The sequence below is a fragment of the Lycium ferocissimum genome, unplaced genomic scaffold (assembly GCF_029784015.1).
Source record: "Lycium ferocissimum isolate CSIRO_LF1 unplaced genomic scaffold, AGI_CSIRO_Lferr_CH_V1 ctg15992, whole genome shotgun sequence".
Lineage (NCBI taxonomy): Eukaryota > Viridiplantae > Streptophyta > Magnoliopsida > Solanales > Solanaceae > Lycium > Lycium ferocissimum.
This window is the reverse complement of record NW_026716358.1, coordinates 20,957-33,780: the sequence shown is the minus strand read 5'-3', so window position 1 is coordinate 33,780 and position 12,824 is coordinate 20,957. Positions and strand designations below refer to the sequence as shown.

Here is a 12,824-nt window from a genome sequence, read left to right as displayed (position 1 = left end):
GAATTAGGGCTCTCTCTGACCATGGCCAACCGTTTGTCATTTGCCTTTTATAATGAAAAAAGTACTAAAAGTTGGGATATTAGAAAGATATTATGCAAAATGTTTGATCAAATAATAAGTTTTTTCTTTCTTTCAACGGGATTTAGTTTAGTTTAGATGCTGCTCTCTTAAACAGAATATCAATTAACCTATCATAGATTTAAACCAATAACCTTTCAACAAATACATAAATATGGAATGCCCATTTTCTTTCTTTCTTTTCGAGTCGAAAGGATTAGACCCTTGTGACCTAAATACCTCACTAAATATTTTGTATAACGAGATGCAAAATAAATAGTGACTGTAATAGAGATGGAGGCGTTGAGATGACTTTTAATGTGACATCCACCTCGGTCAAATGTCAATGCCATTTGGTATTGGGAATCCACTTTGAACATCCCAATAAATGAGGGATATATTTGAACTCCTTAGGTAACGATGGAGATACTTTTGTACAAAATAGTATAATTAAAGGGTAAGATGTATCCTTTTGGCATAATAGAGGCACAAATTTGACCCTTTTCTGTTTAAATTAATTGGATAAATTAATTGGAGGGTTTTGGTGATGTGCAAATGAGAAAGTGGGAGGCGGAATATATATATATATATATATATATATATATATAGACCCCAGAGAAGAGACGTGGGTGAAAGTGAAGACTTGAGATTGTGAGATATATACTCGACAATGGCTACTAGTAGTGAGATAGTAGTAGAAAAGTCTCCAAATGATAAGCGTTTGTACAGATACATACAACTCCCTAATGGCCTTTCTGCTCTTGTTGTTCACGATCCTGATATCGGACTTCCACAACATGAACATGATGAAGGAAGTGAAGACGACGAACATGATGATGATGAGGAAACTGAAGATAGCGATTTTGACGATGAAGAAGAAAGTGATGCCGCTGATGATGAAGAAGAAGAAACTCAAGGGAGTACTAAAGCTGCTTCACAGAAAAAGGTCAGTTTCTATTCTATTTCATTCAATCAAGGGAGTATATGTTGCTATTCTTATTTGGTTGGCATTTTGCAGGCAGCAGCTGCAATGTGTGTAAGAATGGGCAGCTTTTCTGATCCTAATGAGGCTCAGGGTGTTGCACATTTTCTTGGTCAGTTTTGTATTACATTACTTATTAATAAAATACTTTGTCCTTCACAAATCTTGAACCCCAAGACAAGCTGATTGATTATATTGTTCATCTACTTAATTGCTTGGACATCTACTTAATTTCTTCATAAATTAGGGTGTACTTTTCAATAGCACTTGACCGGGCTAAGGGTTTCTCTAATCATTAAATGGGTGAGGAGTGTTTCGGGGGGGGGGGGGGGGGTTTGAATGGATTAGCAAAGCACGGTAAGTCTTGTAACTGACAAAGGAAGTGAAAGGGATAAAGATGAAACAGGCATAGTGGACAAGCCAGGTATATTTTTCTCTTATTAGTTTTTTACTCTGTTGTTTTGACTTGCGGGAATAGTGGAAAAGGGCATGTCTAATTCTTTGTTGAACAAAGCATGTGGAGAACTTATTGTGTCTGTAAAAAGGAGGTTAAGTAGCCTTTATTGAGATTCAAAAGGTGGAGACTAACTAATCTTTGTGGACAGAGATCTTAACAAACAAATTAAAGAACCGAGAGCTGCCTGATTATTTACCTTATAAAAAAAATCAAGAGTTGCTTGGCCAATTTTTATGCAGTGAGAATAGTAGTGGGAGAGAGAAGGAAAAGTAAAGGACTTTGTAACTTAAGCCTAGTTTTATGATGAAGAGAAAGGCAATTGTTGTGGAACTATTTGGATATTATGGGAAGAAATGCCTTCTCTCTTTCTGGGATAAAATCCTTTTGAGTCACTGAACTGGGGGAAAATTGGTATGAGATTATGGAATGAAGAAAGGAATCTGTTCACATAATAGCATTTGACCAGATATAGGGTCAAAGAAGAGCAGGCTTATTATCCACCGGATTTCGAACCATGCGCCATTCACTTTTGTGGATTTCTCGGTAATTAAAAAACTTTGGTTCTTTGCAACTGCATGAAGTTGTTTCTCAACTACGTAAATGCTGGCTTCGAAGGAAAAAAGGAGTATTTATAGCAGATGGAAGAATATTAGTCTGCTTAATTCCTGTGTTGTCTTTCAAAACTACAACTATTTTGAAAGATATAATAGTTATTTTTAGGCAAATATACCACTAAGCAGGCAGCTTAGTGGTTTACTATCATATATGAAAACAAATCAAGTATTACAAGAAAACAAAAAACAGAAAGAAACTACGCTAATGAAAGCTGGAAAACTAGCAACTAGTATAGATTTTTGACTATGAACTGCTGCTAAGATTATATTCTTCCTTTCTCCTTTGGCTAATATCATGTAACAACGCCTCAAGCTCTCACCAGGTACCATTAATCTTACGCCATGCTGAGAATTACTCAAAGAGAAAGTAATGCCTGAATCTCACAAACAGTGCATGCAGTCATGAACTGTGATGGTTGCTTTTTCAGTGCTGATGAACTCCTCTGCCTCTAACATCTGCTTCTTCTGTGTGCTGCTCTTATTTTGTTCTTCTTCTTGGCTAACTGTATGTTTCAAGATTACCATGTATTGACTAACTTTCAATAGAGTGAGCAAAGCTAATACCACACGTCGAAAATCCGTCAATAACAGGTCAAAAATTAATTCATACAACCTATCCTGCTATTCATTCGCCTCTTTTCTGTATGTTCTGATCCTAAGATAGTATTTGCCTTGTCTAAACTAAGAATCCTACTTCCTGCACTTGGCAGTTCAGAGAATGTATTGAAATTAACTTCACCTGCAAAATCAAAAGCAATATTAGTTAAATAATCTGCCATGGTGTTGCCTTCTCTGAAGATATGCTGCACAATCACATTAAAACTATTTAGCATCTGGTTGATCTTGTCCACTTCCATCACAATATTCCAAGGTGGTTCCCAACTCCCCTTCACCACCTTCTTCATCATCATAGAATCAGTTTCCAGTATTAAAGGATGCAGCTCCTGCACCAGACAATGTGTAAGTCCTTCCAGTATTGCTCTAGCCTCAGCCACCAAATTTGTTGTATCATTCAACTTCTTGGCCCTAGCATATACTAGATCTCCTTGACTGTCCCTCACACAAAAATCAAGAGAGCTTGGTCCTGGATTGCCTCTTGAGCCTCCATCAGTATTGCATTTGTACTAGCCTTCATGGGCACACTGCCAAGATACTGTATTTGTTACAATAAGAGGTTTGTAATCTTCTAGGTTCTTGATCATGTCAGGCCAGTGGCGGAGCCACATAAAGATGAACCCCCTCGGCGGAAAAAAACACTATTATTACAGGGTTAAAATTATTTTTTATCTGGTACAAGTCTCAAAAAAAAAAAAATTATTTTTTATGTATGTATAGTAGATGTTGAACCCCCTTAGGCTTCTCCGTATGTTTACTTTTTTATATTTTGAACCCCCTCGGCGGAAATCCTGGCTCCGCCACTGTGTTAGGCCATAAGAAAGGTATGTTTTTCAACCATGGACATATCACCTTTGTTAAATAAAATAAATTGTTATTCACCTCATGTACCACTTTCTAGGTACCCCATACTTTTGATTGTTCCTCCCCTTCCACAGTTCCCATACTACAAATGCTGGCACTGCTTTAAACAAAGGTTTAAGCTTAGCACAACAGTCTGCTTCCTACCATGCTATTATTACCTGGTGTATGTGAGCCATGTGCACATTCAGTCCTGCTGCCGATAAAAACACTCTCCAAACCCCTGTTGCAAAAGTGTTTGTCAGGAACAAATGTTGAATTCTTTCCTGTTGTGTTTGTCTACTTTTGAGCTTCCACAATCTCCATAGAAAGAAGGAGATTTTGAATGATACACCTTTGTTCCACATATGCTTCAAAGCAGGTTCAGGGGTGGCTTTATTTATGATTATATTCCATGCACTACTGATAGTAAAGTTACCTGTGCTAGTAGCCATCCACCATGGTCTTTCCCAGTAGCTTCCAGTTCCTCCACACGAATATCTGCTTTGATATGATCTACTATATCATTAGGGAATTTTGTTGTAACAATCGATGAGAGTAGTATTCGTGAAAGGAAGGAACAAATCTACTGTTATCATTAAGGAGATTGGTGAAAGTTTGTGGCTGGCTGGATTATGTTAGTAAAATCATCAAATTGGTGGAGAAAGGTTCGTGCCTAAAGGAGATGTCTATGTCTTATGAGGTGGAGTTATGTCCAAGTTGCTTAGATAACACGTTGGCTAATTGATAAAAAAACATGTTGGCTAAGAGAAGATATCAAAATCTTAATAGAAGGAAAATGCAGTAATATATTCTTAGTTGACCAAACACCCCCAGATTAAGAATAGAGTACTTGGATCGTGGTTGTTTTGGTGATTCCAGTCGCTGAGAGATTAAAATTTGGGCCGATAGAAATTGAGAAATTTCAGCGGGAGTTAAAGAATTGAATGTAATTTTTTTTTTTTCATGTTTGAATATCCTTGAAGAAGTGAAGTGAAAAGAATTAAAATGGCTAGCTGGGGTTTCAAAAATCTTGATCAACATCTTTAATGGTTCTCGCCAATCAGTGTTTTTTACTGCAAAAATTGGCATCTCGATCATGTATGGAAAACTGGCTTGGTTTTCCAACTCCTCTTTCGTTGGAGAGCATTTTCAAAGTGATTGGTGACACTAAGTGGCTTTCTAGAAATGGATTAGAAGATGGCATGGATTCAGAGTTGCATTGTATGAATTTAGATTTAGTATCAATATAGGTGGAATCAATATCTTGGTTGGAAAAGCTAGTCGGCATGTAATTTTCGATTTATCGAAGGCGTGCATTGGAAAACTGAAGGCTGAGCCATTGACTCTCACCAATAATTCATCATTGTATTATAACATGCATACGTGATACCTATCAAATTTGCGGCCTAATTCAAATTTTAAGTATGTTAGAAGGCCAGCTTGTAAGGGACCTCTAATTTTATACCTGTCGGGCCTCAGCCTTTTGATGAGCAGACAGAGAGAAAAAACAACCTAGTAATTTCTACTTAAAATGTTTCTCAAGCACGGTGTGATATTCAAAACTTATTTACTGGTGCAAAGCTACTCATCCATGTTAAATTGCCGAGCCTTTAAATTTTACAGATTCTCCTCCATTAATTTCTAAAACACGTTCGAAATTGAGATGGAGGCCAAAAGCCTCAATTAAATTCACCTTGTCAGAAAGCTACAAAATCCATGTAAATGTTGGGAATGGTGGAAATCAGAGATGCAACAGTTTAAAAATCTGCTCATTTGGATGTGTACGTCCAAGATATCTCTGTTGGATAGGATGAAAATTTATTTCTGGATAATGTTGATGGTGAAAGAGGAGAGTTGGATCTGATCCTTCACAGAGATAGTGTTCCATCTAACAACATCAGAGCAAAAAGAACTCCATTCACTTGTGAGTAGGGGTGTGCATAGTTTGGATAAACCTGAAATCTGAACCGAAATCCGAACATATTGGAATTATATTTTGAGAATTTCAGATTCTGGATTGGATTTCAGATTTCATTTTTAACATTGTTGGATTTTGGATCGGATTTCGGATTTGGAACTTCGGATTTTTGGATATCCGAAAACCGAATTTCTTATGAGTTATACCTTATATTTAGCCTACCCGACTATCCATTGGATATTAGCGCATTACTTATATGTCCAATCTAATAAGTCAAATATACCCTACTCATTACACATCAACCCATATATTCAAAAATATTACTAAGTTCAATATGCTTGAATTTGTTAATTTTAAAGATGGCTACTTTTTAGATTTCCTTTTTGTTGTCATTGTAAGTATATTCTATGTATGAGATGATTTTACCAAATTGGACTTGTTAATTCATAGGATCAGTGCTTCCATTGGATTCTTGGAAATGATTTTATTGTTGTATGAATACTTTATTTGTATGATTGTGATAGCAATGAGGAACTATATATTAAGGCAATTGAGTATGAATATTTTATTTGGTTGTCATTTTGTAAGAAGAAGAAGAAGCAATTCAACTTATGCCCCGAACCAAAAATCCGAATTATCCAAATCAATTTATCCGAAACTGAACTTAAAAAATCCGATCCAATCTGAACGTATTTGGATCAAATTCGGATTACATTTTGCGAAATCCGAAAATCGAAATTATAATCCGAAATGTGCTAAGCCCGGTCCGATCTGACCGATGAACATGCCTACTTGAGAGGGTAAGATACCACAATTTTGAAGAAGAATTTGAAAAAGACATGCAATTTACTCTTATGCTATACTCATGCTTCCATGTATGAAGGTGAAGCTCACAATTCCAGGGCTAGTTTAAATAACCTCCAATTTGAAAACTAGCTTCTTGATTTGTTGTTATGAATTGAAATATAGTCTACAAGATGGAGTCCTCTTCTGAAAGCTCTATGCCAAAAAAGAATAGTGAGACGGAATTGAAACTACTTGAGTTCAATGTCAATTATGGCGAAGTTGGAAAAATTATGGCAGAGGAGAAGAAATGAGCTTAAAGATAACCAGTCGGAACGTAAGTTGTTCGACGATAAAGAGAAACAAATATGGTCAAAGAATGGAATGCATATATCAATTGTTTCTTGGAGAAAAAGTGAAGAGTGTTGATTATTCTTTTATGAGGCAAATAAGGGTCTATAGATGGTGGACATCATGGAATCTTGAGGTAATGGTGGGGGCATTATAGTTTTCTAGAATAAAAGGTGGAAATGTAATGATAAATTGTAGAGTATTCATTTTGCTAATTCCTTTATAAAAGAACTAAAGTCTGGATTAGTTTTATGTTTATTGATATATATGAACCTGAGATAGGAAAAAAAAAGAGCTTTGGCATGAATTGGCTGCTATAAGGGGGTTGGAAGCGTTGTTGTGTGTTGTTGGAAGGGATTTAAATGTCACAAGTTTTAGTGAGAAAAGAAGTGCAAGAGCCAACATTTATGGGAAATTTCTCAAAAAACATTGGAGAGTTATCACTAATAGATCGTCCTTTTCACGGTGTGCAATTTACTTATTTCAAAGATGAAGATGAATATTTCAATTCAAGGATTGATAGGTTCCTCGTTTCCGATGATTGGGGTGACTTCTTTAAGTATATAATACAAAGGGTTCTTCTAAGATCTTGTTCTGACCATTGTCTTATTGTCCTATTCTGAGTGTGGGAATTGGTAGAAGGGAAAATGATTTTTTAAATTAAAAATGTGGTTGGAGCATGAGGAGTGTGTTGAGTTAGTTGTTAAAGGTGGAATTGTTATGAGATACAGGGAGACAAGATGCTCCCCTAGCGAAGAAAAAACTGAAGCTAGACATCAGAAAATAGATCAAGGAAGTCCTTGGCATGATTGGAGACTTCTTACGCTCCACTATTCAAATCAGCAGGGATTTAGATTCTATGAAGTCTAACCTCATGAAGGAGTTGGAGAAAGCTGAAGAGACATCTTTGCAGCAAAAGTCGAGAATCTTTGTAGCCTTTATTGGGATATGGCAACACATCTTGGTTGGTACCTGTATATTACACTAGGACTATAAGAATTGTAAGATGATAAGACTCTATATTTCATTACATGTATTGTTCTATGCCTGCTTTTGAAAAACTCTGTTGTTTCTTTTCTGCCACAATTACCAAAAAACAAAGATGCTTAAATGGATGATGTTCCATATGCATTTTAGTTGTTTCCTTATTTTCTCCTAATGCCATCTCCGTATTGCTACTTTCAGTAATGCTGGAACCACCCATTGCACCCAAGTATTTTTTCTGATAAAGTAATAAATTTCATTAATGAAGGGTTAAAAACACCCCTAAACATCAATATAAAAAAAAAACACCCCTAAACAAAGTAGTATACAAAAAAAAAAAAAAAAAAAAACTGACAAAAAGATATGTTTTTTTTATTACGACACCCTATCTTCTGTTATTTGCACCCCAAATATATTTAGGAACAAGGTCCAAACCTCCCATGAATATGAACAACACGATAGTAGGTCTGCAGGGGATTCATTGTCAGATTTGCACAAAAAGCATCTACTGCATAGTTTAATTCCCCTCACAACTGTCAAACTCGATCGATGTTCCTTTGCTGTTGCTCTATGAAATTATAGAATTAGCTTGGAAACTATTGAACCTTGTTTATTTTGAACTCCTCATTTTTTTGGCTAGACTTTTTGCACTTGTAACCTTTTTAATGCCGGCCATCCTCCATGGCTTCAGGCATAATCTATTGAAGCTACATCTTTAGAATTATATATCGCACGCCCTTGGTTTAGGACCCAGAAAAGGTTGTTTTAATGACGGTGTAGATAAATTATTCCATATAAAAATAGTCCAAATAAATCATTGACAATTTGAACAATTGATGGTTCTTTTCCGGATGAAGTGCTTCGTACCAAGTCTCGGAGAGTCTCCTGTCACGTCCCAAAATACCCCCTAGACGTGATTGGTACCCAAAGAAACACCACCCGCCAGGCGAACCATATATCATACTCTTAATCATTTACAAAGCACTAAAAGAAAATAAGTGCAGGTCCAACAACGTTATTAATGATAAAAATGCGAAATAGTTGCCAACCAAATCCATAATCGATTTATGAAAACCAACCAACGCTAAGATAAAAAGAATCTCTAGCCCACATCCCACGCTAAGACCATGGAGCATCTAACGAGTTACAATGAGTTTGAGTGTCGGCATGTAAACCCAAAATAAAAGAAATCACTAGAAATAAACTAGATAAAGCCGAAAATGGTCGCCTCCACGAACAATGCAAAGGGCTCACCTCAAAGAATAATCCACTCACGAAGTCTTCAATTACCAAAATTTCGTTCTCGACGACGATGTACGGACATGAATATCATTATATAATAGCAACCAAGGTCCAAACCACCGTTTATCAAATATATTATATATCTCAACACAATTTACACTACGAACCGTTATAAGTGGCGCTTAAAGAATTAGTCAACACTATGAATCCACGCAACATACACAATGCCAAATATGTCGTGAAGCATACACAATATCATGGCTCACAAACCTATATCACATCACAAAATAATTTATAAAGAGAGTTTTGGATTATTTGAAAATAAAGTATATGCGGTTGGCCTTAAAGACCACCGATTCGCTAAGCACACGCCGCCCCAACATACGGACCAGAGAAAACATATTTTTAAAACGGATTTTGAAAAGCAAGTACCCAAAGCTTAAAGTCTCACTTACCTCAAATTCACAATTCAAGCACACTTTCCAATAAATCAAAACTGCGTTCTCGAGTCTCCGTATTGCCTCAAACTACACAAAAATGGATTTAGAATGGTCAAAACCCTTAGGGTAAACCACTTCTATATTTTTAGAGGCTTAAACGGTTAAAGTCAAATTTTAAAGGACGAAAACGCCCTCTGGTCAATGTGTTCAAAACCCGACAAGACATATGTTTTCGGGAAGGCCTTAACGAGAGGATTCCAACGATATATAGAAGTCTAAAATCTGACGCTATTTGCCCTTTCAAATCAATGATTTGATTGAAGAACCCTAGAGCTGAACTTTCTCAATTCCTCAAAATATCCCCATGTTTTCACCATAAAGATTCACCCATAATTATGTAATAAACTTAAATAAAAGATTAGAGTCATTACCTTGATGATTTGGGATGAAAGGTCTTATTTTTATACCCTTTTTTCCTTTCTTTTTCTCCCTTTCTTTTCTTTTCTTCTACTGTTTTTCCCTTCTCTGTTGCTCGTCCTTCTTTTTTTTTTTGTTTCTTTCAGTTAGTTGTCACGTCTGATGGCTTAGACTATCAGACTTTTAAAGCCCCTATTTTTTTTTCCTTTTCCTTTTTGGGCTTAGCCCACTAAATTTCCTCTTTTCAAATTTTTTTTTTGTTGCTAATTTCGAATTTTTTTTCTTTTTAATTCCTTTTAGCTAAAATTACCAAATAAACCCTTATTTAAAAATTGGGCTATCACATTCTCCACCACTTAAAATAACGTTCGTCCTCGAACGGATCTAGATCATACCTGTCTCGTCAAATAAATGAGGATATTTATCTCGCATATCCGCGCCGGACTCCCAAGTAGCCTCCTCGGTTGGATGATTACGCCACGACACTTTGACTGAAGCTACCTTCTTTGACCTCAATTGTCGCACTTGCCTATCAAGAATAGATATCGGACCCTCATAAGTCAAATTTTCATCGAGCTCCACATCCTCTGGCTGAATCTTATGGCTATCATCACCAACATATCGTCTTAGCATAGACACGTGAAATACAGGATGAACAGCAGACAATCTTGGAGGTAAAGCAAGTCTATATGCCACCAACCCAATTCGATCCAAAATCTCATAAGGACCAATGTATCTAGGACTTAACTTACCTTTCCGACCGAATCTCATAACTCCTTTCATAGGGGATACTTTTAGAAAGACTTTTTCCCCTTCATGAACTCCATATCACGTACTTTCTTATCTGCATAGGACTTTTGTCTACTTTGTGCTGTCCGAAGCCGTTCTCGTATCAATGCAACTTTTTCCAAGGCTTGCTGCACTAAATCTGGACCTAATAGTTGTGCTTCGCACGGTTCGAACCATCCAACCGGTGAACGACACCCGCGACCACAGAGCCTCAAACGGCGCCATCCGTATACCCGATTGGTAGTCGTTATTATAAGCAAACTCGCCAAAGGTAATCGATCGTCCCATCGACCACCAAAATCAATCGCGCAAGCTCTTAGCATGTCCTCTAAAATGCGAATAACTCGCTCGGTCGTCCATCGCCAGTGGATGAAAAGCCGTACTCAACTCGACTCCGTGAACCCAACGACTTCGAAAAGACTTCCAAAACTCGGCGAAATCGTGCACCTTGATCGTATATTATAGAAATAGGCACACCACGAAGTCGTACTATCTCACCAGGTAAATATTTGCTAACCGGCTCGCGGTACGAGTAACCCGAACCGGTATAAAATGAAAGGTGATTTGGTAGTCTATCCATAATTACCTGCATCGAGTCATGTTTCTTGAAAGTATTCGGCAAACCAACTACGAAATCCATCGTAATCCTTTCCCACTTCCACTCTGGGATAATCAAGTTTTGCATTAATCCGCCGGTTTTTTGATTTTCATATTTGACCTGCTGACAATTTAAGCAACTTGTCACATGTTTCAAAATATCACCTTCATACCTTTCCACCAATATAATCCACGCAAGTCTTGGTACATGTTCGTAGCACCTCGGGTGGATGGAGTATCGCGAGCTAGGCGAGCCTCTTCAAGGATTAGTTGCTTCACATCACCCACCATAGGAATACCCACCATGACAACGTAATACACCTTCGCCATCAGAGAGAGTGACTTTAACGCCCCTATTTTGCACTCGATCTCGCGCAGCCAACAGACGGGATCTTCATATCGCAAGCCTCGACCTCGCCCCACTAAGGACGATTGTGCCACCATAATCGGCAAGTAACTCCGCTGTCTTCGTATGATCAATCCGAACTCCGCGGTTGGCTAATGCCCGAATATCCTTAGCCATAGGTCGTTCTTCAAGAAAATCGGCCAAGCCGCCATAGATTTTCTACTCAAGGCGTCCGCCACCACATTCGCCTTTACCAGATGATACAAATAGTAAGATCATAATCTTTAAGTAACTCTAACCACCGTCGTCGTCTCAAATTCGATCTCTTTGCTTGAATATGTATTGCAAACTCGTGATCAATATAGATTTCACACGCCACCATAAAGATAGTGACGACGCATCTTGAGTGCAAATACAATCGGCGCCAATTCTAAATCATGAGTCGGATAATTCTTCTCATGTTTCTTTAGTCAAGCCGAGACGCATAAGCTACCACTTTACCATTCTCGCATCAAGACACAACCCAACCCGACTCGAGACGCATCACAAGAAATGGTGAAACCACCCTTACCGTAGGTAAGGTCAAAATCGGAGCCGTAGTCAATGCAAATTTTTAATTTCTGAAAGCTTTCGAACATTCATCCGACTACCGGAATACCACACCTTCCGAGTTAAACGTGTCAACGGGGCGCCTATTCGAGAAACCCTCCACAAACCTTCGTAATATCCGTGCCTAGTCCCATGAAACTGCGTATCTCTCGCGGGAGTAGAGGGTTGAGGCCAATCTCGAACTCGCTTCAATTTTCTTTGGATCAACTTCAATCCCATCTCGGACACCACGTGTCCTAAAAGGAAACCGTGCTCAACCGTAACTCACATTTTCGAGAACTTGGCATAAAGCTTTCTGCTCTGTCTGTCGTAGCACAATTCTCAAGTGTTGTCCATGCTCACCCTCACTCCGAGAATAGACCAAAATATCATCAATGAACACAATCACAAAATGGTCTAAGTATGGCTTGAATACCCTGTTCACGAGGTCCATAAATGCTACGGGGCATTAGTCACCGAATGACATTACCAAAATTCGAAGTGCCCATATCTTGTCCGAAAAGCTCGTCTTGAGATGTCCTCGCCTTGATTCTCACCGACGATAACTCGATCTCAAGTCGATTTTGGAAAAATGAGTAGCACCCTATGGTACCGATCAAACAAATCATCAATACGAGGCAATGGATGCTTATTCTTGATAGTCGCCTTGTTCAATGTTCGTAGTCAATGCACATTCTCATCGTGCCATCTTTCTTCTTCACAAATAACACGAGCGCACCCCAAGGCGATACACTAGGCCTAATGAACCCCTTATCAAGTAGCTCTTGAGCCGAGCCTTCG

The 12,824-nt window shown here is 38.0% G+C and overlaps 1 protein-coding gene across 2 annotated transcripts in view; it reads left to right on the top strand.

Moving 5' to 3' along the window:
- The first annotated feature begins 598 nt into the window (after positions 1 to 598).
- LOC132042533 (nardilysin-like) overlaps positions 599 to 12,824 on the top strand; it is a 33,011-nt gene continuing 20,785 nt past the window's right edge. The window contains exons 1-2 of one of the 2 annotated variants that reach the window (XM_059433054.1): positions 599 to 1,003; positions 1,076 to 1,151. In XM_059433054.1, coding sequence (XP_059289037.1) covers positions 728 to 1,003; positions 1,076 to 1,151 — 352 coding nt within the window. In that variant the 5' untranslated portion in view covers positions 599 to 727. The remainder of the gene's footprint in view (positions 1,004 to 1,075; positions 1,152 to 12,824) is intronic. The other variant, XM_059433055.1, reaches the window with a different exon arrangement.